Raw genomic sequence first — 26,989 nt, forward strand, 5'->3', positions numbered from 1 at the left:
GTCCTGCCAATCATAGTTTCTTGCTGATCTAAGAGAGAAATATGCTTAAACTAGCCTTTTGAAATAAAATAACTTTCCTCTTTTTAACACAAGAGGGCTTTATCATGTTCAAAGCCGAGTAATTTACAGAAGGCACAATTCTCAGATCTGAAGCCATAGGTAGAATATCATGTTGATCATTCAAAAACGCATTCAAAGTGCCACAATAAGCTGAATCCAAATACCTGGTAGTGTGTTAAGAGATCAACATAACGTCGGATTGGAGAAGTAAACTGCACATAACCCAAAAGGCCAAGAGATGCATGTGGCAAGGGCTTGCTAAAGCTCACGTCTACACGTGACAAGCAGCGAACAAGGGCAAAAGATCTTGCAGGGCCCTCAGGAATAGCGTACATGGCTTTCTTGATGTCTTCGTTGTGAGGCTGGCCTCTGTAAGGAAGACTAAGTCCTCTTTCACTCCCAAACATTGCAATGACTTCCCCACAAAGTATCATCATTTCTGAGACAAGTACTGCTGCAGGACTACTGTCATCTTCCATTGAGATAGATATAATTGGATCCACAGCTGTCTCATCTTCTACAGACACATCAACTTTTGGCACGATAACATTCAAAGCCCCCTGGATATTCATTTCAAAAATCAAATTCAGAACAATGGTGTGGAAATTCTTGACTATTAATGGTTAGTGCTGACACATCTAACCTACCTTTGAAAGACGCCACTTGTTTCGAAGTGAGGCCGCCTTGTATAAAATTGATAATTCTCTTTCTTCTTGCAAATTCGACGATAGTAGCTCAGTTGCAGTGCCATAAGATAGTTTGTAGGTTGGGCAGATTATAGAGTTCTGAACTGTACTTTCTGCAACACTTCAGGATTTGTTTGACATGAAAACTCAAGCCCAAAACTCAGACTTTATGTATGACAAAATGTATCAAAGCTGTAAATACTGAAACCCAGAAGCCCAGATATTTTAAAAGGCATGCAAAGAACAACATTGAAACACATCTGGCACCTCAACACCAAGATATCATTATCATAGAACCATCAAATGACTCTGGAACCAACATGCAATCTTATTGGGCCGACATGATCATGCAAGGATATCACATACGAAGCTTATGGCAAAATTAAGCAAATTCATAATCTTACCAATGTATAGAACAAAATGATCCTACTCGGGACATACTCAAACCATTAGAAATAGTTGTCATGCTGCAAAGCTAACAGAGTATGTAAGTGACAGAGCCAGCCTGTCAAACACATTCATCTCCTTTTTATCTAGAACTGATGTGTGCAAACTTCTTAGTTGAACACAACAATGGTCTCTTTGCGCTGAATCATTGCCCTGGTATTTGTGTCATGACTGTTCAGATCTTTTAGCACCAAAAACCTGAAATAACAGCTTTGGCAACAGAATGGTTGTCCTTAGAAAGCTATTTGTTCCTGACAACAATGCCTGACCCTGAAATGCATACAGCAAGTACAGCATTGTGCTATGCATTTACTAAGTTTTTGCTCCTTTTTTTTTGGGGGGCGGGGGGGGGGGGGGGGGGGGGGGGGGGTTTTGCGGCTGCGCTGCAAGGGGGTTGGTTTCTCTTCCTCCATCTTCAACACCTCACCCTTGGATTGGAGCCTGTTATATGCAAACCAAGCCACTAGTTACCACACATCCAACCTACTGTTTTCATATGTATCTCCATAGAACACATGCCAAACCCCTCTTCAGTGTTTCCCTCCCATAATCAATCCTTCCACTTTTTGCATTTCCTCCCAAACTGCCTTCCTAAAACAACACTCTTTAAAAAACAAGCCCATAAAATGGTTCTCCAAGCTCCTGAAGTTTGTTTAACCCAATCCCAAGGAGAGAAACGTGCACATATCTGGCTGCCTAGCTAAATTTTTTATACTCTTTGAGTAGCCAGAAAGTTCTTTGCTCTTTGGAGAACACAATCTGTAGAATGCTAAATGTTAACAAATTAAAGCGAGTATGAAGATGATACAATTAGAGAGCCTCCAACCTCCATGTCTCTAGGACTTTTGCAGAGGTGTTTGAAGCGGGTGTCAAAACACAGTGGCAGCAGTCTGATGAAGTCTGAATGAGGGCAGCAGTAGTGAAGTCAGCCCAGCAAGCTGAAAACACAGATCTAGTTGGATGGATGATGATGTCAACTGACTGTTACTTCTCTGGTGACTGGGCGGCAGCAGGGCAGCCTGCCTGCAGCAAAACACAAGCGTAGAACAGCTGATCGGATCCATACAGCAGCAAATGCAAGGTGGTGATGATGTCAACAGCTACTGGTTACTGTGCAGGGGCTGCAGAGCCTGTCTGGACAGAAAACACCGGGGCAGACCTGCTAAGGACGTTGTGGATCAGCTGGGCAACCTGAAGATTGATGAAACACAGCTGGAACAGGGGCAGAATCAGGTCACCAGGGTGTGGGAGACTGTGGGCAGCTGGGCAATGGTTTCTGATGAAGAAGAGGCAATGGATGCTCCCCAAATCAGGTCATGTGGCTACTAGAGTGCATGGACAGGTGGGGAAGCACTCAAGGAAGCTCCAGAAACTGAGGTATCCACTGGCAAGGGGTGTAGACAGCAATAGGCGAGGAGAGGGCTGATAGATAGCTGGCTAAATGTGTAGGATCGAGGATGCACAAACACAAGACTCCTATTTACAGAGGATTGGGAGCTATCCTCTTGTCAAAAATAAGCCATTCGTTTTTTATCATTTCCATTAATTGCTTTTTGGGTTGTTTTTAAGGAGACTAAATTAGTGGTTAATGCACCATAATTAAGACCGAGTGCAAACCCTCATATTAGTAGCTCAACAACATCCACACATAGGCCTTGTTATTGTCCACCAACGATTTTTTTGTTTACACTAGGCCAAGTAGATGTCTACAGAATCCCAACATCTAAAGAGTTGCAAAGATGTTGGGCAATTCCAATAACCACTAATAGAGGAACCATCCAAAGTCATCAATTGACACATAGAAATCTTGTCTGAAATCTACCCAGGCAACCTGTCAGCATGGCACAAGATTCTCTAGAGTAACACCATGAAAAGCTAGCCCATGTTACAGTGTAGCATACTGGATTCAACCAGCTGGAAGTATGATCAAACTTCAAGTACATAAGACAGAAAAACATATGCTCCATCCTAACACCTCAGTTTATGAACCATTTGATACATCATGAAAGAGATTTAAGAATATAGCTCATATCATAGCTAGCAAGAAGTGAAAAAATGTATTGATCGAAACACAAAGATTAAGGCTTTCTGATTATATTGTAGACTTCTAAAGGAAAGAACACTGACCTACCTTCCATCATGAGCCAGAATCACAGATACACTGACAGCTGGGCAATGACAACCCTGCCTGAAACTCATGGATCCTGTTGCAAGCTCCATTGGAAACATAGGAATTGTTCTGCTGGGAAGATAGATAGAGGTACATCTTTGGCTGGCTTCCCTGCATAATAGAGAACTTTCTTATGGGTGTGCTGAAATCAACCAATCAATACTTGAGCAAGAACACAAAACTTCACAAAGTGGGCACTAAGAACTAAGCACTACCAAGCTACAAATCAAGGGTAGCTGAAGCACTCACTTCCGCAAACAGCTATTCCAATCAACCCAGCAAGTAGCATCAGCAACATGAATCCAGACTTTTAATTGACCATCTGGTAGTTGAACTGCACTGAGCCCATCATCTACCTGGTGTAATGAGAGGACGCCACAACAAAAAATGTCAAAAGTCATTCCACTGGTAAGTAGTAGAGACTACCGAATGTGCACATAAAATGGTGCTTTCTTACCTCATCTGGATTATCAGTATCAATGGTGAATACTTTTAAGGAAGTTAAATCTACTCGCTCATCCTGTGAAACACAAAGGGAAAAAAGGCATTTAAAGCTCCAAGTCTTGCAATTATTGTTTTTTTAAAGGCACATGCTTACCTTGTCTAGATCATGAGGATGAGCATTCCTTATCTCTGTAGCTGCTGCAAGGGACTGGGGGGAGAATTCCAATGGTAAATTTGTCTTCAAGAGATCAAAGTTCTCATGTAATGAAAAGTAGCCCATTTGGAGCATCACACTTTGTGCAGCTTCAGAAGTTGTACTCACTCCAAGTGCTTTTAACACCTGAGAAAGAAGTGCAACAATATGAACAAATACACCTGCATGTTTCAGCATGCAATAAGCACAAGATAAGAGACACCTAACATTCAAAGAACCTTCATAGCATCACTTTTCTGCTCAGGTGATTTGCAAATCTGAAGAGCGAAAGCTTTCAAAGACAGGAGTAAAGTCTTGAAGTCTTCCTTTGAATCCCAATGGCATTGTCTTGGTTTTTCCACAACAGGCAAACTCATTGCTGATTTTATGTCAGCAACAAAATCAGAAAGATTCTTGTGGGCGAGTGCTTCTTGCAGCTGCTTAAACCGGAGCTCTTGAACCTTTTTACAGAAACGAAAACAGTTTAACTTAAACTATGCAACTCTTGAGAACCTCACTACTTAAAGAGCATCATACATCTTGCTTCCCAAGTAAATCTTTCTCAAGGAAAAGAGTCCTCTTTTCACACAACATGAAATAGATTTTGAGACTTCATGCAGACATTTATATAAACACAACTTAAGGATACAATATTCAAGTATCTAGCACATATTTCCCCACTTCATACATCACCCTTGCTTTTCTAGATATTTACCAAAATAACTTAGACTTCACTCAAGGCCAAACAATGAACCCAAGATTCATTAATACAACATCATATCCCCTTTAGTACAAGGCTGAAAAAAAAGCTAGCCTGACAGTAAACAGTGCTAAACCTAAGGGGAACCCTAAATAGAAGAAGGTGGCAGAATTTGATGGATCTAAGAAGGCATCTTGCCACCTCCTCATACTTTGCATTAAACATTTATCCCCTTCTTTCATAAGACACAAAAGGACATTGCTACAGCTCTAACTGACTTTCCTGAGAAAATTAGAAATTAAAAGTGCATGGGCATCATTAGAGACTAACCTGTGCTAGAGGTCGAGGTTCATAAACTGGTGAGAAACCCCACTCTTTGCATTTGAAATAAACTGGATTACTTGACAGTAACCGGTATGTACTGTAGCATTTCTCAGGAGTCATACTGCCATATATGATCTGACAAATATTGAAGTGTGAGTACTTAATGTGTTCTCATAATAAATTATCGACAAATTCAGTGTTCTTCAATAACTTACCAGAGAAAGCTCCTCCAGCTCAACTGTTTTGTTCTTGGAACTCATTTGCTGCCATGCTAACTCCAAAAGAGTAGGATCCTGCAAGCAACTACTTTAATAACCACACAAAAGCAAACTTGCAGGGCTAGCTAAACCAAACCTAGCCAAAAGGATGGCTACCTGCAAAAGCTCGACATTGCATAACAACTGGCTCAAGCTTTCAGGATTAAAATTTTCAGCTCCAGGCACAACCAGCTTTACTTGTGTTGGACGAATTACACAAGTCTCAGCATTCTGTTATTGTTGAAAAAAATGTTTTTAGATGGATAACAATTCAACTAAACTGATCCAGACTTGGGTACAGATATAGAGGTGCCGGCAATAACACAAGAACCAACCTGATCTATCACACTCCAGTTACTCTTTCCTTCACAACTTTGAGTTACTCCAACAGAAATGTTGCCAGACTCCTTTTGAAATGCAATAAGAACTCCCTTTTGAAGTACTGCCTTCTCAGATTGTGTTCTCAGAAAATTTTCTCTGCTTGCAGTGGTGCTGAACCTAACAAATTTAGTATGTCAATTAAATAAGAACCAACAACTGAACATAGACCAAACAATCTTCACATCTGCAATCCATATGCAACCAAATAACCTCCACACATGCAATCAATCCTCACTTAGATTAGTGGGCATAATATTATAATATGTGCTTAGTGTAATGGCACTTGGATTCTTTTGAGTCAATGCTTCATGGCAAAGGAATATAATGACAATTTTTCTGATCATTTTCCCTAGAAATTTTGTTTCTTGAATGATCATATCTTTCCAAACCACACTTAGCTCATTGATGTACTTTCAACTTTTCAAGTAGTGGATATCTAGATAGTGGACAAACAGAAACACTTGGGACATGCACACAAAGAACCAATAAAAAACATACAATTGCATAATTTTTGTTGATTTGCAATTTTAACCAAGCAAATAGAAATTTGAATTAAGGAAATGTCAAATTGTACTTTAAATACCTAGTCCTATTGCACACTAAGGTTGTATTATTTCCATGGTTGGTATATAGATTGAGATTCATCCTCTACTACTAGTACACCACCACCTCCCTCATATATAGGGACATCTACATCATAAATTCCAAATTATGAGAGAATCACATCAGGAAGTATCGGTTTTGATGAGTCGGAATGATCAAAGAGTATTTCCCTTGAAACGCATTCTTCATTTTCTACACCTAATTTCCTTGTTTCTTTGTTTGGGTTCAAAGGCCCCCTAAAGCAAGAACAAAGTAGGAGCAAAGATCGCGCTCTGTCTCACCTCCCTGTTAACAATCATGTGTGTCTTCTATGGCCATCTCTTTCCTGTAAGCCTCAATTTGAGTCAAACGAGAACATTAGGAGCTCTGAAATTGTATTTCTATCATTTTATGTAATTCTGGCACTTTAGATGGAGGGCACATTATTTCTTTTTGGACACTTTTTGCTATCCTAGGTGTCCACATTTTTGGCCTCGCCACTTTATTACCGGATCCCCCTGCTACCATCTAGCGCCCACACTGACGTGCCTGTTGAGCTAAAATATGCATTACTTGCTGATTAGCCTCTTAAACAGCCCCAAAACACACTAAAAAATGCTCTTTTAGATTAACCCTAAAATGGGGAGTGGTTCGAGAGAGTTCAGTGGAAACCCTGAATCGGGGAGCGGTTCGAGAGAATTCACTGGAAACCCTAGTTTTTGGGACGCCCTTCCTCCACGTGCAGATTTCAGCCGTCAACCTCCTCCCACATGGCTGTCCAGCCCTCGAGACTGCTGCCACTCCATCCATGTTTGCTCCTACTACTAGCGAAATCATCATCTGCTGCGATATGATCATCCAATCATCGCCAACCACATCAGACACTGTTTCAGCCTGCTGTTTACAGCAGACTGTGCGCAATTTCCAGCCTCTAATCGGCGGTACACTCCTATGTTTACCAGTTTCTAGCCCCCTAACTACTGCATTTTGGTGACCAGCCTACTACCATTCACTATTCAGCACTCCTACACTCCAACTGGTGGTCACAGACTTGGGATCTGGCTCCGGTGGACGTCACACTCCGACATTGCTCTGCCCTTGAGCACACTATACACTCTTATATTCATTTACAGCATTCATTCACTTCACAGTTGTGTTCTCTCTCCCTTCTTCTGTTTGTGTTTGAGTTTTGAGTTTTGCGTTTAGATTTTGAGTTTTTGAGTTTTGCATTTAGGGTTTGAGTTTTGAGTTTTGCGTTTAGGGTTTGAGTTTTGCCCTCTATGTCTGTGTCTGTCTCTTTGTGTTTCTGTCGTGGTCATACACTCTGTGTGTCCTCGGTGCAAACCCTAGCAGTTTTCTTCACAAAGCCAAGCTACATGTTGGAGCTAACTGTCGCAGCCTTGTACCTTCAGCCATTGCAGTCACATTGTTCCTTCTCTCACCTGCATTCTCTCTTTATCTCCTCTCCGTGGTCACTTTCATTTCTACTGAGCACCCTCACATGGTATCAGAGCCACGCATGGGAACTAGAGATCTTTGAAGAGGAGCAACCTATCTAACATTTCAACCAGCTAAACGCCTTCCAAACAATGCTGTAGACCTATGGATAACAGGGATCCTTCCTTCTTGTTGGACGGCGCCACTTCTTCCCTGGCAGCTGCTGTTTTGCAGGAACAGCCCTCTATTTCCCGTGTTTTACAGCAGGCAGCCTTCTCACACTGCACACCTACCTGGGCAGCATCAAACCAAATCTGGGCAGCCTCTTTTCCTACTCATACCAGTCTGCCTTTTGCAGGGACAGCCGTCATCAAACTTGTGTTTTGTGCTCTGCTTGCTGCATTTCAGGGATAGCTCCCATCCCACTTGCAGTTCGTGCAGACCCTAGTCAGTGATCTGACAGCCATCTTCCGAAACACGGCAGCCATCTTTCTAACCTGGGCGGCCATTATTTGGACCAGACTGACTAACAGACCTGGGCAGCACTTATAGACCAGGCGGCATCATTTGTGTACAGGGTGGCCTGTTTTCAGCCAATTTACCACACGGAAATTTATTTCATCCTTCTATCCGCAAACACATGGTCAATCAAAAGAGGCAAATTCTACAGTGCTTGATCTCTTAGGATGCTATGTATCTAAGCATAAGTCACAGCAAAAGCAATATTTGCCTTTCATAGTGCATAATTCCACTGGCAAAGCTCCATTTGAGGTTGTGGAAAGTGGCAAGAAAGTGCCCCCTATTTTGCACACAAAGGACAAGATCTTTAAGGATGATCGGTATGTAGAAAACATGGATGTATTGTTGAGCTAAAAATTCATTACATACTGATTAGCTCATTAAAACAGCCCAAAACATGTAAATTACAAAAAGTGTCATTAAACGGGGAGCCATTCTAAACAATTTTGTGTCCCACATGCAAAACCCTAACTTGGGTGGATCCTTCTACATCTATAAATAGACAAGCTGCCTAACATTCAGCCCCATCCTTGTCTTGCTGGTTCCAACCACCATCAGCCCTCTTCCACCAGTTGTCCAAACCCCAAAGATTGCTACTACTACATGGTCTACAATTGTTGCCCAGTCCCCCCACTACTACCAATGATCAGGTACCATCATCTTCAAGCGGTTACATTGCTACATTTACCATTGCAACCCCAGAGACATCTGTGTTCTGGTTTCCAACATGCTGCCCTTCCATTTTCAGCATCATCCTGATTTGTGTTTGCATCTACAACAGGTCAGTTTTGTCTCTTCAACACTTTCATCAGTCTTTGCTCCAATAGGCGGTTACCGCACTCAAGATTTGTCTTTGGTGGACCATACACATTGACCCCTCTCTCAATCCACTCCAACAAGAGCCACCAACTATTGGACTGCCCTTGAGCATCTTGTACATTCTTTCCTTCATTTACAACATTCATTCATTCACTTCAAAGTTCTCTCTCTTCTCTATTTGTATTTGTGGTTATGGTTTTTGCGCTTTGCATTTTGAGTTTTGCATTGTGCGTTTAGGGTTTGCGTTTATTGTGTTACTATCTGAGTTATTGTGTTTGAGTCATGTTAATACTTCTATGTTTTCAGCACTTTTCTTCATCAACCTTTGTTCTAACTGGTGTTATGGGAGCACTAGACTGTGCTCGAGAGACTAGACTAGATGCAAGATCTATTACAAGAATTATAATTACAAGATAATCCCGCGTAGGGGCACAAGGTACAATGATAACTTAACAAGATATGGAAAATCCCACAACCCGGGACTGTAGGTATAGACAACAGGACTCCATAGGGTATGAGGGATCCCACAACTCGCGACCGTAGGTATGGATACAAGATATCAAAATTACAAGATCTTCCTCGAAGGGGATGAACAAGATACAAGACAGTACTAGACAATATCTCCTACTACGAGATTAGAAGGTGACATGACAATGGGAGTATAATGGAAGACAAGACAAGACTAAATACCATGACTAGACAAGAACTAGAACTGGAACTTGAAGTTACTTACTTGGAGGTCTCAACACCTTGAGCTCCCAAGACTAGCATTGGCAAGGGTGGGTTCGCATGGTTGGCTGGAGGATGTCCTATTAAGGATGTGTTCGCATGGGATGTGGATTCATATGGCATAGGCAAGAATTAATCCGTACACTTGATCATGGCATGTCATGACATCACTCCCTCCTCTAGTGACAAGTTCCATGAGGAGCGGCTTGGTGGTTTAATCCAAGTTTCGTTGGATTCCTCTTGTGAAATTCTTTAACTTTGAGAGGTGCTCTTTGGAGATATTTTGCACGTTCCCAAGTGCGATCATTGATGTCATATCCTTTCCAGTGCCCTTTACCTCAAATTCTTCATGATCTTCAATCTAGACAGGTGGTGGGGGATTCGATCTCTCCCCCCTCACTGGTGAGCTACGGTATGGCTTGAGCAAGGAAACATGGAAGACTGGGTGGATCTGTGAGAGTGCGCAATGGAAGAAGAAACTCGAACATAGAGGAAGAGAGAGACAATCTGCAAGAGAAGAAGAAAAAAAACCTGTGCTGAAAATGGAATAAATGCTGAATACAGAAGGACTCATCAGCCCTTGCACGCAGCCCACAGCGTCATTGAGGGCACTAGATCAGGCTAATGATGACAGCAACACCGAAACGGAGGAAGATAATAGCAAGCTGAAGAATGTAGAAACTGCCCCAAAAAATATATATAAAATCCCGATTGGAGGAGAAAATGCACTAAAATGCAATAAACTGAGTGCTCTAGAATGAGCTACCTTCTCCATCAAAACAAGTGATAGACACGTCAAAGCTCCTAAAGTCCTCGTCTGACTCAAACTGAGGCTCACAAGCAGGAGATGACAAGGTTACGTGACTACTAACACCCCTTCTCAGATCCTAGATGTGGTAAAAGGCCAAGGCAAAAACGGATCCTAGGGTGGCAAGAGAAATGCCAATGTCGATGAAGATTGCTGCTGAAGAAGCTCCTTGCGGTCCTAGGAATCCCCCTTTGAAACACTAGGGGCCAGGAAATCCACAACCGCATCACCGAGATCGTCCCCCTCTAAAAGAAATGGAAGGTACGAGGAAACCACCAGAGGAGAGGGTGGAGGATGGGAAGGAACGTATAGAAAAGAGGGTGCACAAGCAAGAACGGATGTAGCAATAGACAACTGCCTCGGTGAGGACCCTGTATAAGAGAAGGGGAATGGAGCCTATAAAGCCCGCTCTCCTACCAACCGCCTGCTCAGTGAAGACAACCCAGGTACCAAGCCGTGTAAGGCCATAAACTGAGAGAAGTGGAAAGCTCAAGTCTGGAACATAAAGAGCCTATGAAAGGAAGTTCGACACACGATCGAAAAATAAAGGCAAAGTGCCAACACCACAAATAGACACTGAAACAATGTCACCCACAGCGACTGAACCCTCAGAAGGGCATAGATCCTGCAACAAATCACCTCATGGAGTCATATGACTAGAAGCTTCACTATCAACCAGCCAAGGCCTCTCAGAAGATGAGGCAACCATTGAAGAAGGCTCCTCAAAGTCAACAATATGAAGGAACACTGACTCATGGGTAACCGCTGGAGTAGAGGTAGAAGGCTCGGATGTTTTAGCACCATCCTTCGCTCCCGAATGAAGGTAAGGGTACTTCTTCCAACATTTCTCTTCTGGATGTGTCCCCTTCCCACACTATGGGCATTTAGGCTTCTCCAAGCTGGAGTCAGAACCTAAAGAACTCTCTTGTCTTTTAGCCTGTAACATTCCCTTTTTTTTTTGCGTCCCCCTTCCTGAACCTGCAACAAAAGCTTTGGTGGAGGTGGATCCACTAGCTACCTCTTTGGTGTGTTCATCATGCTCCAAAACAAGCGGGGCAAGCTTCTCCCATAGAAGCTCCTCACGGATCCGCGATATAAAAAGGCTGGTGTAGAAGACATCAAACCAAGAAGATGGCAGCTAAGTCAAAAGAATCATGGCCATATCCTCTGAAGAGATCATCCTACCAAGGGATGCAAGATCATCCCTCATGTCCACCAACCTATTGATATGATTCTTCATGGAAAAAGAATCATCAACAGCGAGCATCCATAATTTCTTCTCAAGAGTAATCCAATGGGCAAATGTCTTCTGATGGTACAAAGAAGCAAGCTTTGTCCACACTTCCATTGCTTTCCGCAACCTGCACACATCCACTAGGATAGAATCCTGTAATCTCATAAAGAGGAAAGATCGGGCTCTTGAGTTGAGGCGATCCCATAAGACCGCACGATCCATCAATCCAACGATGGGATCCTTCACTGGACAAGGAATAGGATAGGTAACAAACTCCCAAAGATTGAAGGTATCAAGGATACACTCCACCTTATACGACCAATGCGAGTAGTTGGAGCCATCAAGCCGGTCTTCTTTGGGAAAAGAAGGGAGTACGGGCACCTGTATAGAGGGTGCCATGGAAGGCATATGAAGGCCAGTAGAATGAGCCTTCTGTGAAACATGGAGAAAATGGGAAGGAGAGGAATCTCGTACAAACGGACTAGGTGACCTCCGGTCGTCAAGTGAACTAGCACAAAAATCTCTTCATCTCTTAGAGGAAGGAATAGAGACCTCATCCTCTGAGTCAGTAAAGAAGTGGTGGTAAGACATCTTCGTATATATCTACAAAACACCCACAAAAAGTTGTGTTTTCCTATGGACAACCTTGAGACAAGGAATCGGCTACAAGATACAAAGATCTCAATGTAGAAGGTCCGCCTAAGGGAGAAAATATTGTCGACTACTTACGAAGGATACAAAAGCACCAAAACACTGATGTGAATGTTGTTGCATGCTCCTGAAAGGTTGCATTTGACTACAAAAGGTAGTTGCCTAGCCAACAGACAGTCGCCTCCACCCAATAGGCTCCAGATGATGACGCCTGAGCACCAAATGTAGTTGCCAGCTACTAGGAGCTTGCGTTTTCAGTAAATGAAAATGTGGATGGCCTCACGAACTTTGTGTCGCTCTCAGATACCATGCTCTGATACCATGTGAGTGTGCACAACAAAATAAGGAACTCAAACACAAAGGAAGAGAGAGAGAATCTGCGAGAGAAGAAAAAATGTTGAGATTTAGGCAATCACACCTAGTATAGCCTCTTTGAGGGGCAAATTGGGTAAAGGATATGCAGGCTATCCAGAATCCCATAAGCACAAAGCAAGAAAATACGACCTATCCTCAAGCTATAAAGCATTGTACTTGCCTCTCATTTTCAATGCAATATAATGGTACTTTTGTCCTTTTAGTTGAGTGTTTGAGTCATTGTCCAACCACACAAGACTGTTTTTATAAGTCCAAGTCTCAATCTTGGAACCTAATTCACTTGTGTGACATTTTGCCTTCAACTCTACGTCTTCATGAATTCACTCTATACCTTCAAGCCACCATAGCCATGCTCAGATCCATGCATCTCAACATGGTATCAAAGCCATGGTGAGCATGGCTCAGCTCCCTTCTCTACTCTACCAGCTCCTCTTCATCATTGCTCAGCTCAAGTCCAGCTGAAGGTCTCATCTTCCACCTCTATCTTTACTTTACCCCTTCATGGCAGCCATAGCCTACACGACCCTGTCTACTTGGAGCACTCATATCTCTCTCCATTGGTCAAATCTCAGCTAGCTCTCTTCTAGACATCTCTTGATGGACTCTGCACAACTTCCTGTCACGTCACTCCCTGACATTAGGCCGTCTGGAGCTCAGCATTATCAAAATTTGTGGTCGCTGCCTGTCTGTAACCCGTCATCTGGTTGTACGGTCGTTCTCCTTGTGCACAGTGTGACATCCACTCTAACCATAGGGCTTTGAATTTTGAAAGCCCACTACTCAAGCTTTCTTCTCATCAAGGCTTGTATCAAATGATCACGTCCACGGGCTGCTTGAACAAAAAAAATAGTCACCTATCATGAAACCCTAAAGAGAAGCCATAACCTTCAAACATAAAGCCCACTTTTCTCTTCATTTCTTCACTCCTCTTGGCTCAAGGGACCTACTGACACTCTAATCTTATTGAGTATTGAAATTCCCAATATCAAATCAAGGAGCGGAAGATTTGGTTTTAGAAGATCTTGAAGGATTTTAAAGATTTGGAAGACTCAAAGAAGAAGATACAAACACGGTGTCTATTGGCACCGATCTAGTACTTGTGTCTTTTGACACAATCAAATTTTTTGCCGCTCAAATCTAAAATTTCGGTGTTGATTTGCTATTGCTCCAGACATCCAACATGGGCAAGGGCCTATGGGCCATTACCAATGGACAAGAAAAGAAGCCTCGGGATGCAACTCTTGCAGCTACTTGGCAAAAGAATAATGACAAAGCACAGTCCATAATTAAATTGGAGTTGGATAATAGCTACATCCATCATGTGGACGCCTATGACACATCCCATGACACTTGGGATAGATTAGATATCTTGTTTGGTGCACAGTCCAAGTCCTCAAAGTATGGTTTACTGATTGAATTTTTTCGACTTGATATGAAGCCTAATACATCCCTTGCATCTCATCTGAACTATATGGAAAGTCTCCTAACGTAGCTTGCGAGAATAAATCTCAAAATGGATGAAGATATTTAATTGGTGTTTTGCTAAAAAGTTTGCATTTTGATTATGATAATGTTTCAACCACCTTAATCAACATACCAAATCCTAAAATGGTTGACATTAAGGCCTCTCTATTGGAAGAAGAAAAAAAAATCAAAAATAAAGAAGAATCAAGTACTCCTAAGGATGAACAAATGTTGTATGTCAGTAACAAGAACAAAGGAAGAAAGGACCAGCTATTTTGTGACTTCTGCAAAAGGACTGGACACACTGAGAAGTTTTGTCATACTAGAAAAAGGTCTCAAAAAGCCTATCTTGCAGCTGTAAAAGAAGCAGAAGATCATGGAGCAAAGGAAGAATAACAATAAGAATAAGACCATCAAGAGCAGAAGGACAAGTCTCACCAGTCCTTCTATTCCCAATTTTTTGATAGACTTTTTTGAAGCCTTATATAACCTTGCCCTAATGCTTCTGTCATAAGCTTTGTAAACTCCTCATGTAACCTGGCATTACAGCCGTTGTACACTTTGTGAGGCCCCTATTACAACCTCTGGATATCCACCATGTGTTTAGTACCCACACTTGGCCTTTTCTACAATAGCCTCTGGTGTTTCCCATGTACTCACACTTTACAGGTGGTGACTCACTAAAGTCTCTACACACTTTGTGCCTTTTTGGTTGTAATTGAGGAAGGGTATTGAGATTTAGGCAATCACACCTAGTATAGCCTCTTTGAGGAGCAATCTGGGTAAAGGATATGCATGCTATCCAGAATCCCATAAGCACAAAGCAATAAAATACCACATATCCTCAAGCTATAAAGCATTGTACTTGCCTCTCATTTTCAATGCAATATGATGGTACTTTTGTGCTTTCAGTTAAGTGTCTTAGTCATTGTCCAACCACACAAGATTGTGTTTATGAGTCCAAGTCTTAATCTTTTATGTGGCATTCTACCTTCAACTCTATCTCTTCATGAGTTCACTCTATACCTTCAGGCCACCATAGCCATGCGCAAATCTATGCATTTTGAAGTGAGCGATGCGCAATGGCGATACAATGTCCTGCGATGAAAATGTCACGTAAAGAGCAAAGCGTGAGCAAGAGTAGAGAGTTAGAGAGAGAGATGCACGATGTTCTTGGGTACAATTTGTTATGTGTAACTCTTTAGGTTTTAGATAGATATATATGAAAGTTCAAATGTGCTAAGGGTGTGTTCACACCCGTGCACATATAAAAGGCACGATGGCCCTTTATTCCCAACCACCTCTCACCTCAAGGCAATGTGCCTTTGAATCAGCTAAGTCTATGTATGTACAAAGCTGAAATACATATATATACCTATCCAATTCTCATCATCTGTCGGCAATGAGCAAACTGCTCTGCTAGAAGACCCTTCGTAAGAAGATCTGCAAGATTATCATCTGTATACAGTTTGACAAGCTCAATGCTCTTGCTGTCAAGTACATCTCTAATGAAGTGATACTTCACCTGTATGTGCTTCGTCTTTGCATGAAAGATGGGATTCTGTGCTAGTATGATAGCACTCTGACTATCACAATGGAGAATAGGTAACTCTGTAATGCCAAGCTCTCCCACCAGACGTGAAAGACATTTAGCCTCCTTGCATGCCTCAGTGGCAGCCACATACTCTGCCTATGTAGTAGACAATGCAACACACTTTTGTAGCCTGGAGATCCAAGAGACTGCTCCTCCTATGAAGGTAAACACATACCTAGAAGTGGACTTTCTGCAAACCGCACGACTAGCACAGTCTGCATCCATAACGCCAACGACAGATGCCTTCTGCTTTCCAAAGCAGATGCACAAATCCTTTGTGCCTTTGAGATATATCATAATACCTTTCACTGCTTCCCAATGGGTTTTACCAGGGTTTGCCATGTATCTTCTAATCACTCCCACTACAAAGGCAATGTCAGGACGTGTAGCAACCATAGCATACATCAAACTACCAACAGCTAAAGCATATGGTATCTTAGCTATTTCCGCCTTCTCATCATCAAATGTAGGGCTGTCCTCTGCACTGAGTTTCACATATGGAGGCAATGGAATCCCAATTGTTTTCCCCCCCCTCCAAATTGAAGCGCTGCAAAACCTTGGAGATATACTCTTGCTGAGATACATAGAGTAATCCTTTTAACCTATCTCTGAGTATTCGCATGCCAAGAATGTGATTTGAATCACCAAGGTCCTTCATGTCAAAGCTACCATGAAGACTTTGCTTCAATGAGTCCAAGGCATGAGTATCCCTGCCAGCAATTAGCACGTCATCAACATACAGAACCAAGATAATCAAGCTGCCATCTGTTGCCTTCTTGGTGTACAAGCAATGATCCACTTGACTTCTATGAAAACCTTGAGACTAAATAAATGTATCAAACTTATGATACCATTCTCTTGGTGCTTGTTTCAGCCCATACAAACTCCTTTTGAGTTTACATACCATCTTCTCTTTCCCTTTTGCCACAAACCCCTCAAGTTGCTGCATATATATGTCTTCATGCATATCACCATGTAAGAATGTGGTCTTTACATCCATCTATATAAGCTCCATATCTTCAGCTGCAACCAAGCCCAAAATGGTTCTCAATGTAGTCATCTTCACTACACGAGAGAAGATCTCATCAAAGTCAACTCCATGTTCCTGCTTGTACCTCTTCACAACCAATCTTGCTTTGTACTTTAGCGAGGAACCAGAAGTGACCATCTTGTAAACCCATTTGCATGGAAGGGTTTTCTGCCCTTAAGGCAACTTCACCAAGTCCCAAGTGCCATTTTTCTTAAGAGATTCCATCTCTAACAACACGGCTTTATACCATTTCTTGCTGTCATGTCTGTCCATTGCTTCCTTGAAGCAAGATGGTTCACCACAGTCTGTCAACATGAGATAATCAGCCACATTGTTTGCACCAGGAACGAATCTATCAGGTTGTCTAGTAGCCCTAGACAATCTCCTAACCCAATGATCATTGTTTGTTGGCTATTGAGCCTGCAAATTTCCATTTTCAGCTTGCTATCCTCGCATTTCAGACTGCAAATCAACATTAACAGCTTGTTGCCCTGGTTGTTCCTGCACATCCAGTGACTCATCATTATGGGCAATGGCTGGCTGATCATTTCCAACATTATTTTCTACATTTGCAGGTTCATTTACAGCAAGTATTTGTTGCTGTACAGCGGGCACATTTTGCTGTCCAAAAGGTATTTCTTCTTGGAATATAACCCTACGGACCTTCTCAATCTTTTCGAGCTGTTTATGCATGCGATCTTCCCGGAAAATAACATCATTGCTGCGTACTATTTTCCTTTTCTCCGATCCCATAATCTATACCCCATTTCACCCTCGTCACCATATCCTAGGAAAATGCACTTACAGGACTTTGGCTCAAGTTTGCTTCGTTCTTCTTTACGAATGTGCACAAAAGCCTCGCAACCAAACACTTTCAGGTGAGCATATGAAGATGGCTTGCCCGACCACGCTTCCTGAGGAATCCTCCCCCCCCAAAGACATGTTCGGTAATCAATTAATCAAGTGAACAGTTGTCATAACATCCTCTGCCCAAAAGCCAGGGGATAATGCAGCATGAGAAAGCATAGTACAGATTTTATCCTGTATGGTTCGATTCATACGCTCTTTGCAACTCCATTTTGGGGTGGATTATGAGGGGCAGTGAGCTCTCTCTTTATCCCTTTGCTGTCACAAAATGCCTGAAAGGCCTTGGACACATATTCCCCACCATTGTCAGAGCGAAGACACTTAAGTATCTTATTAGTCTGATTTTTAACCAATGCCAAGAATTTTTGGAACTTGTCAAGCACTTCATCCTTGCTACGAATAGGGTAAACCCATACCTTCCATGTAGCAACATCAACAAAGGTGACAAATTATTTATTTCCCCCTAAAGATAACCCTAGCATCTGACATACATCGGAATGTACTAACTCTAGAGGAGAAGATTTCAACGAAAGAGACTTCTTATGAGACATCTGTGCATGTTTACCGTAAATACAATGATCACAATGCTCAAAATCAGCATAGTGAAGACAAGGCAAGTAACCCAAATGAGAAAGCACTTTCATTCCAGTTTGACTCATGTGTCCCAACCGGCCATGCCACAAAGAAACACTTGGCTGCTTAGTCACGGCAACAACATAGTCGCGCACACTAGATACATGGAGAGGATACAAGATATCACTTTTACAACCTCTCGCAATCACTCTAGATCCCTTACAGATCTTCCGTTTCCCATCACCAAAGGTGGTATGAAATCCATGGTCATGTGCTAATCAAGCTCTTCTTGAGCTAAGGTACATACCGTACATGCGGAAGTGTGAAGATAGAACCATGCTGAAACCGTAACTCCACACTGCTAATACCTGCAATGTCACATGCATAGTTGTCCCCAAGATGGACAACACCATGTCGACCCCCTGTATAGTCAGAAAACCACTCACGATGAGGGATGACATGAAAGGAAGCACCTGAATCTAGAATCCAAGTGTGCATGTCATTATCCATATCTGCAAGTAAAGCATGTGTACTAAAGTATGAAGAGACAAAGAGTAAGTCATTCCCAGTGTCACTGTCATGAGTGACTACATTCACCTCTTCAATTTTGGCACTGCTCTTCTTAGACTGCCTCTCTTTCTTCTCTTCCTTGCTATCATCTGTCTTATTGCCCTTTCCTTTCTCTTTCTTCCATTTGTAGCAGTCACATTTAAAGTGACCCTTCTTGCCACAATGATGGCATTCAACATCCTTACCACGTAATTTACTGCGTCCCTTGCTATCAAATTAGCCTTTCTGCTGTGATCTGCCCCTAGTATGCAAAACACTGGAAGACTTACTGGATGCATTGTTCTGCCGATTCATTTTTTCCATGAGTAGAGCACTACCTACATCAGCATACAAAAGGATCGCATTAGAATTCCTCGCAATCCTGAATGTATCTCAACTCTCTAGCAGAGTACAAAGCAAGAACGTAGCCTTAAATTCTTCGTCAATCATAAACTTCAAGGCAACCAGCTGGCTGAAAATGGAGTTAAACTCACTCAAGTGTGTAGACATTGTTGTAACCTCTTTCATACGCAAATCCATAAGCTTTTTTAGCTAGTAAACTTTGCTTGTGGCACTCTTCTGGGCATACAGTTCTTCCAGTCGAGTCCAAATAGCATAAGCAGAATCCCAACCTTCAATGTTAAACAGCAAGGCATCAGAAATCAATAGCTCGATGGTTGAGCGTGCAAGCTCATTTATCATCCCAGTTTTCCTATTCCATATATGCGGGCTTTGCCCCTTTGGTCTTAATCGGCCTTGCCTGCTTCTTCTACAACACGATATTATAGCACTGTTTTTGCCAGACTGCAAATTTATGTGCTCCTTCAAGCTTCTTAATGTCCATGAGATGACTGCTGTCACTGCTGCCAGTATGATTTTCAGCCCAAATGTGACCAAAAAATTCAGCAAATGCAGGCCCAAACTGTCACACAAGTGACCAAGGTACAAACAAGTACCAACCAGTAATAAATGACCATGTAAAAGAAGAAATTTCAGATCTGCAAATAAATTTTCAGAAGCACTAAACCTTGTGCTACAGCACTCCATAACTGATTACAGCTGTTCCAAGGACAAATACATCACATTACATGAGAAGTCCCAAATTTTAGCTGCAATTTCTGTCGTACATGCACCCACGGGCTCAAAATTTGACACGCATGGTCAAAAGCCCCAAAATTTTTGTGCTCAAAGCATCAACAATACATCTGCACAATCTCTAACATGCATAGAATAGGCCAATTTTGCCAAAATAGAGCAATTTCAGCAAAACCCCCAAATTTTCCAAGAGCTAGATGTCCAAATTGCATGGAATTAAACCCGCATGTACATAAAATGACCAAATGGCGCACAAATTTTGCCCAAACAGCAAAAGCCCCAAATTGCGCGGGGTCCAATGTGCATCAATGTCGAGAAATTGGGTAAATTTCAGCCCAATTCTTGCATGTACATGAAAAGCCCCAAATGTCAAAGGCAAAATGTCACAAATTCCTGCAATTTCTGAGACAAATATCACTGCTGTGTCTTGCTGGCATCAAATCTAGACAAATCCCCAAATTTTTGGCACAAATCTGCCCAAAATTCTGAACTTTGCTTACACGCACAAACGCCTGTCAATGAGCAAAGGGCTTGCTTGCAAGGAACCTTTGAAAAATTAAAAATTTTGCAAAAGAAAAGTGACGAATCTGCCCCATTTACAGCCGCCAGCCCATCGCATGCTCGGGTGACCTGCTCGTGACCTGAAAAATGACGTTTTGACCTGCGCATGGAGTGCGTGACCTATGTGTGACTACGTCTGGCCAGGAAACGACATTTTGACCTGCGTCTGACTGCACAAGCAGTCGCCTATCTGAAAACCTGGCCTGTTGACCTGCGCCTGACTGCATGAGTTGTCGCCTATCTGTCCAAAGAAAGAACAATGACGAGCTGACATGCATGGACTCCAAGAAGCGTGAACACCTTAACCGCAGCTCTGATACCAGTTTGAAGTGAGCGATGCACAATGGCGATGCAATGTCCTACGATGAAAATGTCAGGTACAGAGCAAAACGTGAGCAAGAGTAGAGAGTCAGAGTCAGAGAGAGGGATGCACAATGTTCTTGGGTACAATTTGTTGTGTACCTTTTTAGGTTTTAGATAGATATATATGAAGTACAAATGTGCTAAGGGTGTGTTTACACCCGTGCACATATAAAAGGCACAATGGCCCTTTATTCCCAACACATTTCAACAAAAAAAACTGCACTGAATAAGGAACAAATGTTGAATACAGAAGGATGACTGATCAGTCCCTACACACAGCCCAGAACGTCAGGAGGGCACCAGATCAAGCTAATGATAATGGCAGCACCAAAGACAAAGGAAGATGACGGAGTCTCAGTGTGCACTTGCCAAGGAAGGAGGGGAAGATGACCTAGAATTTGGGGCCAAAAATATAGCCGACTAGCATTTAATGCTGGTAAAAATTCCAGAAATGCTCATAAAAATCCCGGAAAGGATGGACAATGTCCAGTAGAGGTGAGGAAAGCTAAAGAATGCGAAAACTGCCTCGAGAAATGGACATGAAATCCCAACTAGAGAAGAAAATGCACTAAAATGCAATAAACCAAATGCTCTAGAATGAGCTACCTCCTCCGTCAAAACAAGTAATAGACACGTCAGATCTCCTAAAGTCCTCGTCTCACTCAGACTAAGGCTCACAGGCAAGAGATGACAAAGTATGAAAAACATGACTGCTAACACGATCTTCATGGTACTCGGGAGTTGGAGTCGGTAAGCAACCGGGTTGATCTCGACTACAATAGTGAAGGGCCCAAACCTCTGATGGTCTAGCTTGGTGGAGGGTCTTGTTGTGTGGAGGTTATGCCTGAGCAACCATACTTTATCACCGACTTTGTATGCTGAATGTTGGAGACGATACTGGTCCGCATAGTGCTTGTATTGATTCTAAGCCTTTTGGATTTGTTGCTTGAGTTCTTGGTGTATATCTACTAGGTGTTAAGCTTTATCTCGAGCAACAGGGTTCTTTACTTGATTGGAGAGATGTACATCCATCCTTGGATGCTGGCCATAGTTTGCAAAGAAAGGAGTTTGCTTGGTAGATGCATGGATACTATTATTATAAGCAAACTCTGCAAAGAGCAAGAGCTCAAACCAATCATTCTGATGGTAGTTGATGGTGTAGCGGAGATATTGTTCCAAGACTTGATTTACCCGTTCTGTTTGGCCATCACTCTATGGATGATTGGCTATGGATAACTTAACTTGGAATCCAAGGAGGTTGCAAAGGCTCTTCCAAAAACTAGATATGAATTGGGGACCCCGATCGTTGATGATGTCGTTTGGGAGTCCATCTCATTTGAAAATGTATCTGAGAAAGAGTCTAGCGGTAGCTGCGCCTGTGATGGTCTTGGTGGTAGGGATGAAATGTGACATTTTTGTGAACCTATCTACCACAACAAGAATAGAGTCATATTTATCTAATTTGGGAAGATCTATTATGAAATCCATGGACAGAGAAGACCAGGGTCACACTAGAATGGGCAAGGATTGCACAAGGCCATGTTTTTTGTGACGAGGTACCTTGGCCCTGTTGTAGGTATCACATGATTTTATATATTCCTTAACTTCTTTCCACATCTAGGGCCACCAAAAATCTCTTGAAATAAGCTCTAAGGACTTATTAACTACAAACTGTCCTACTTCTGGGGTGTCATGGCATTGTTGGAGTACCCGGAGTCTCAACTTTCCTAGAGGGATGTAAAGTAGATCCTTATAGTATAACAATCCATTAGTTTCCCGAAACTCACAAACTTCATTTCCTTTTTCCTCTTGATTTTACTCTTAATATTGTTGGCCAAATCATCATGCGGCAAGGCTTCATGGATTAACTGGCTCAAGGTAGGGTCATCTTGGTGACAACTAGAGATGGCTACTAGCTGGAGGTGCTCTATCTTAAGTAGTATTGCTCATTGTTGATCAAAAGCTTGGCATTGTTGGCGTCTTGGATGATAGGTGATGACAAAGTCAAACCTAGATAAGAAGTTACCCCAGTGGGGTTGTCTTTGGTTGAGGATGCGGGTTGTCATAAAGTATTCTAGTCTCTAGATTTTTGTGATCTGTATAGACATTAATTTAATGAGCTGCACCCTCTAGGTGATGACGCCAAGTATCAAAGGCATCTACAATGGCAAGGAGTTCTATCATGGATCTCATAGTTTATCTCTACAGGGGAGAACTTTCTTGAGTGGAATGCCACCGGATGCATATGACCATCATCTCCATGCTGAGACAAGATGGCTCCTAAGGCATAGTCTGATGCATCGGTCTCCAAGAAAAAGGGCTTGATATGATTTGGATGGACTAGGATTGGGGCAGTGGTGAAAGCAATCTTCAGGGTCTGGAAGGCCGTCTTGGCTTCTGGGGTAATGAGAACTTTGAGTTTCCTGTGAGTCTAGTGAGTGGTGTGACTATCTTTGAGTAATCCTTGATAAATATCCTGTAGAGGTTGGCAAAGCTAAGGAAAGATTGCACATCGCGGCCACATGTGGGTGTCTACCAGTCAAGAATAGTCTCGATCTTCTTGGGGATCCATGAAGATTCCTCTCTAGGAGACATTATACCCCAAGAATTCCACTTGTGTCTGATGGAAAAAACACTTGTCAAGTTTTGCATATAGTCCTTTTTCTCTGAGCTTTTCCAAAACTAATTTTAAATGGTGCTCATGCACTTTTGGACCTTTTGAGAATATCAAGATATCATCCAAGTATATAACTATAAAATCATCTAGATACTCTCGAAAGATATCATCCATCATATGTTGAAACACTGCAGGAGCATTGGTGAGACCGAATGGCATAACAACATACTCGAAGTGACCATATCTTGTGCGGAACGTTGTCTTCCATTCGTCTCCTTCCCTCATCCCTACAAGATTATAAGCCCCTCGTAGATCAATCTTTGTGAAGATCTTGGCTTTTCCAAGGCGTTCCAAAAGCTTTGGTATCAACGGCAAAGGATATCGATTATATATTGTTATCTTGTTGAGTCCTCGATAATCCACACACATTCGAAGTGACCCATCTTTCTTCTTCACGAACAGAATTGGGGCTCCAGCACGAGACTTCAAGTGCCTAATGAACCCCTTGGCTAAGTTCTCATCAACGTTCTTGCGTAGTTCAACTAGTTCATCAAGGGATAGGTGTTCTAAAAGGTGGTTGAGCCCCCCTCATGGAGTTCTATAGCACAATCATATGGTCTGTGCTCCAACAAGAGATCTGTATTCTTTTTTTCAAAGACATCTTGGAATTCTTGAAATTGGCTTGGTAGCTTAATGGACTCGTTCTTACTAGATTCTTGAGCTGATATATGATATATCATGTAGGTCAGTTCCTACCTTGCCATGTGCATAAAGACTTTGGCTCCTAGATATACTAACTTTCTTTGATATTCACAAAGTGTAATCTTTTGCTTAACCCAATCCATTTCTGGGTTGTGTTTCTTTAGCCAAGGCATCCCAAGGATGATAGGATTTGTGGGACTAGATATAACATTAAAACATAGGCAAGATTTGTGATCGCCAAGGGTTAACATGAGTGGTCGGGTTTCCTTGGTGATATCTCCAAATGCTAGAGGTCTTCCATCCACAACTTCAACTGGTGCAAGATTGGTCTTTTGGAGTACTTGAATCTAGTATCTATTCACAAAGCCATCATCAATGAAACATGCAGAGGCCCCGAAGTCAACCAGGGCTTTAAGGGAAAGGGTCTTTCTTGGAAAGATCATCTGGACTGTCACAAGGAAAGTTTCCATGGGTATGGCTGGGATCAAGAGACCATTTCTTATATCAAGGTCCAATTGTACGGTCACATTTACAACCGGGCATCCTCGTTTTCCTACAAATCAATTCGGGATGGGCTGGCTCCTGAAATCCCTTGATAATATTCAATTATCAGCTGCTGATTTCAGTCCCTTGAGCCTTCAATCTCTGGCACGGATCCCAATGTGGCTGCTAGACCCTGATTTCTGCTATGAATTAGGGTTTACTGCAGAAATTACAGATCAGCCCACCAAAAATGGCTGAGAATTGCTGAGAATGGCTGAGCATAGGCTGAAGGAAATGAGAGAATGCTGTAGGGAGAGAAAATTTTGAGATTTGTTGCGAAGAACTGATCAAAATCAGTTGCTGCACTGCTGTACCAGCCCCAAACGGATGCACCACCAACAATAGGAGCATCAGAGACTGTGATCTTCAGAAGAAAGTGCATCAGCAGCAATTGCCAGCTTCCCAAGGTCAAGAATATGCAATCTCCATCACCAAAATGGTCTCCAATGGCTGGGAATTGGCCCCAAAAGCTTGCAGCAACAGTCCAACACCTCTTTCCAACAGCTCCAAAATGAAAAAACGAGATTTCCCTCTCCCTTCAGCCCTATTTAGCCTTTCCCCCACTTGCATGGGAAAGTTTTGCCAAGTGGCAGCTTTCTTAATCCATTTTCAGCAATTTTCAGCCATTTAATTAATTTTCAGAATTAATTCATTCTGAAAATTAATTCAGCCCTTAATCCATGCCTAGAAAATTGACCTTGCCCATCCAAAAATTAATTAGCTAGGCCATTTGCAACCCAAAGTGATCCCATGCATTAATTGACCCTTGGACAAGCATTAATCCATTAATTAATGCCTAGTCCCTAGTGTCACCACTGACACTTAATGGCCAATTAATGGTCCTAGGGGCAAATTGACACCAAAATTTACCTAGAATCTAACAAGTGTAACTTGTTACAACTATTGCCTTTGACACCCATCTTTTTCACAGGGTCCTTCGGTCTTCAACTGTGAGAAAGTAGCTTGCACCTCACATGTGCAACACATGTGCATCTTTTAATTGCACATTTGATTAATCCTTTAATCAAATGTCAATTAAACATAAGCAAAGCATCAAATTTTCACGTCCTCGTGACATAATTGTTGAGTGTTTTTGCCTCAAGCATAGTGAGCATGAGATCCTTGATGTCATCTCGAAGACCCCATTGAATTGGCTAATAAAATACTCCTCATACCAAGTGAGGTCACAGATTAATTGCCTAAATTCAGATGCATAAGCAGAGGCAGGGCAATTACCTTGTCGTAGCTTCGGAAATTTTGGTTCTGCTACTCGACCAATGTCTGCATCTCCAAATGTGGAAGTGAGCTTGACCACAAAGCAAAGTCCCAATGAATCCCACCTTGGAAGTATCGTCTAGATACCTATCTGGTTACATGCGGATATAGAGTTTTACTTGTTGTAAGAATCCCCTAAACTTCAAACGGTCACCATTGAACTTCTCTGGGCATGTTGATCTTGGGTTCTCTTGTTGGGGGTTAATAAACACGCGGAATCATCTAATCACTTCCTCTGTTGTTCTACAAGTCTCCGATCTGGTCTTGCATCTCTTGAAGCACAAGGTCTAGATGCATAGGGTGTTCTATTTGAAGTTACGCTTGTCATTCACTCAAGTCTTGAATTTGTTGTTGGAGGTTTTGAAGGGAGGCCACGATTCTTTCAAGGGTCGCCTCTATGGTGCTCAGTAGGACTAGGAAGTATTCTTGCCAGACTGTTATGGGAGCACTAGACTGTGCTCAAGAGACTAGACTAGATGCAAGATTTATTACAAGAATTATAATTACAAGATAATCCCACGTAGGGGCAATACCATGATAACTTAACAAGATACGGAAAATCCCACAACCCGAGACCGTACATATAGACAACAGGACCCGATAGGGTATGAAGCATCCCACAATCCGCGACCGTAGGTATGGATACAAGATATCAAAATTACAAGATCTTCCTCGAAGGGGATGAACAAGATACAAGACAGTACTAGACAATATCTCCTACTACGAGATTATAAGGTGACAAGACAATGGGAGTATAATGGAAGACAAGACAAGACTAAATACCATGACTAGACAAGAACTAGAACTGGAACTCGAAGTTACTTACTTGGAGGTCTCAACTCCTTGAGCTCCCAAGACTGGCATTGGCAAGATTGAGGAGCTCTATAGCGAGCCCCTCCTTTTATAAATGTTGGAGGGCGGATAAAGATCTTCTAGAATG

The 26,989-nt window shown here is 42.2% G+C and overlaps 1 protein-coding gene across 2 annotated transcripts in view; it reads right to left on the minus strand.

Moving 5' to 3' along the window:
* Positions 1–26,989, minus strand: part of LOC148026681 (ribonuclease II, chloroplastic/mitochondrial-like) — a 74,839-nt gene that overhangs the window by 44,554 nt on the left and 3,296 nt on the right. The window contains exons 2-12 of one of the 2 annotated variants that reach the window (XM_087691150.1): positions 5,617–5,773; positions 5,399–5,512; positions 5,240–5,317; positions 5,031–5,159; positions 4,240–4,461; positions 3,962–4,147; positions 3,821–3,883; positions 3,613–3,719; positions 3,325–3,474; positions 708–867; positions 225–620 (exon numbers count right to left, since the gene is read on the minus strand). In XM_087691150.1, the coding sequence (XP_087547276.1) occupies positions 225–620; positions 708–867; positions 3,325–3,474; positions 3,613–3,719; positions 3,821–3,883; positions 3,962–4,147; positions 4,240–4,461; positions 5,031–5,159; positions 5,240–5,317; positions 5,399–5,512; positions 5,617–5,773 (1,762 nt within the window). Of the gene's footprint in view, positions 1–224; positions 621–707; positions 868–3,324; positions 3,475–3,612; positions 3,720–3,820; positions 3,884–3,961; positions 4,148–4,239; positions 4,462–5,030; positions 5,160–5,239; positions 5,318–5,398; positions 5,513–5,616; positions 5,780–26,989 lie in introns of both variants that reach the window. The other variant, XM_087691149.1, reaches the window with a different exon arrangement.

Source organism: Lygodium microphyllum, chromosome 13 (genome assembly GCF_053477565.2).
Source record: "Lygodium microphyllum isolate KBCC chromosome 13, Lygodium_microphyllum_v1.1.10, whole genome shotgun sequence".
Lineage (NCBI taxonomy): Eukaryota > Viridiplantae > Streptophyta > Polypodiopsida > Schizaeales > Lygodiaceae > Lygodium > Lygodium microphyllum.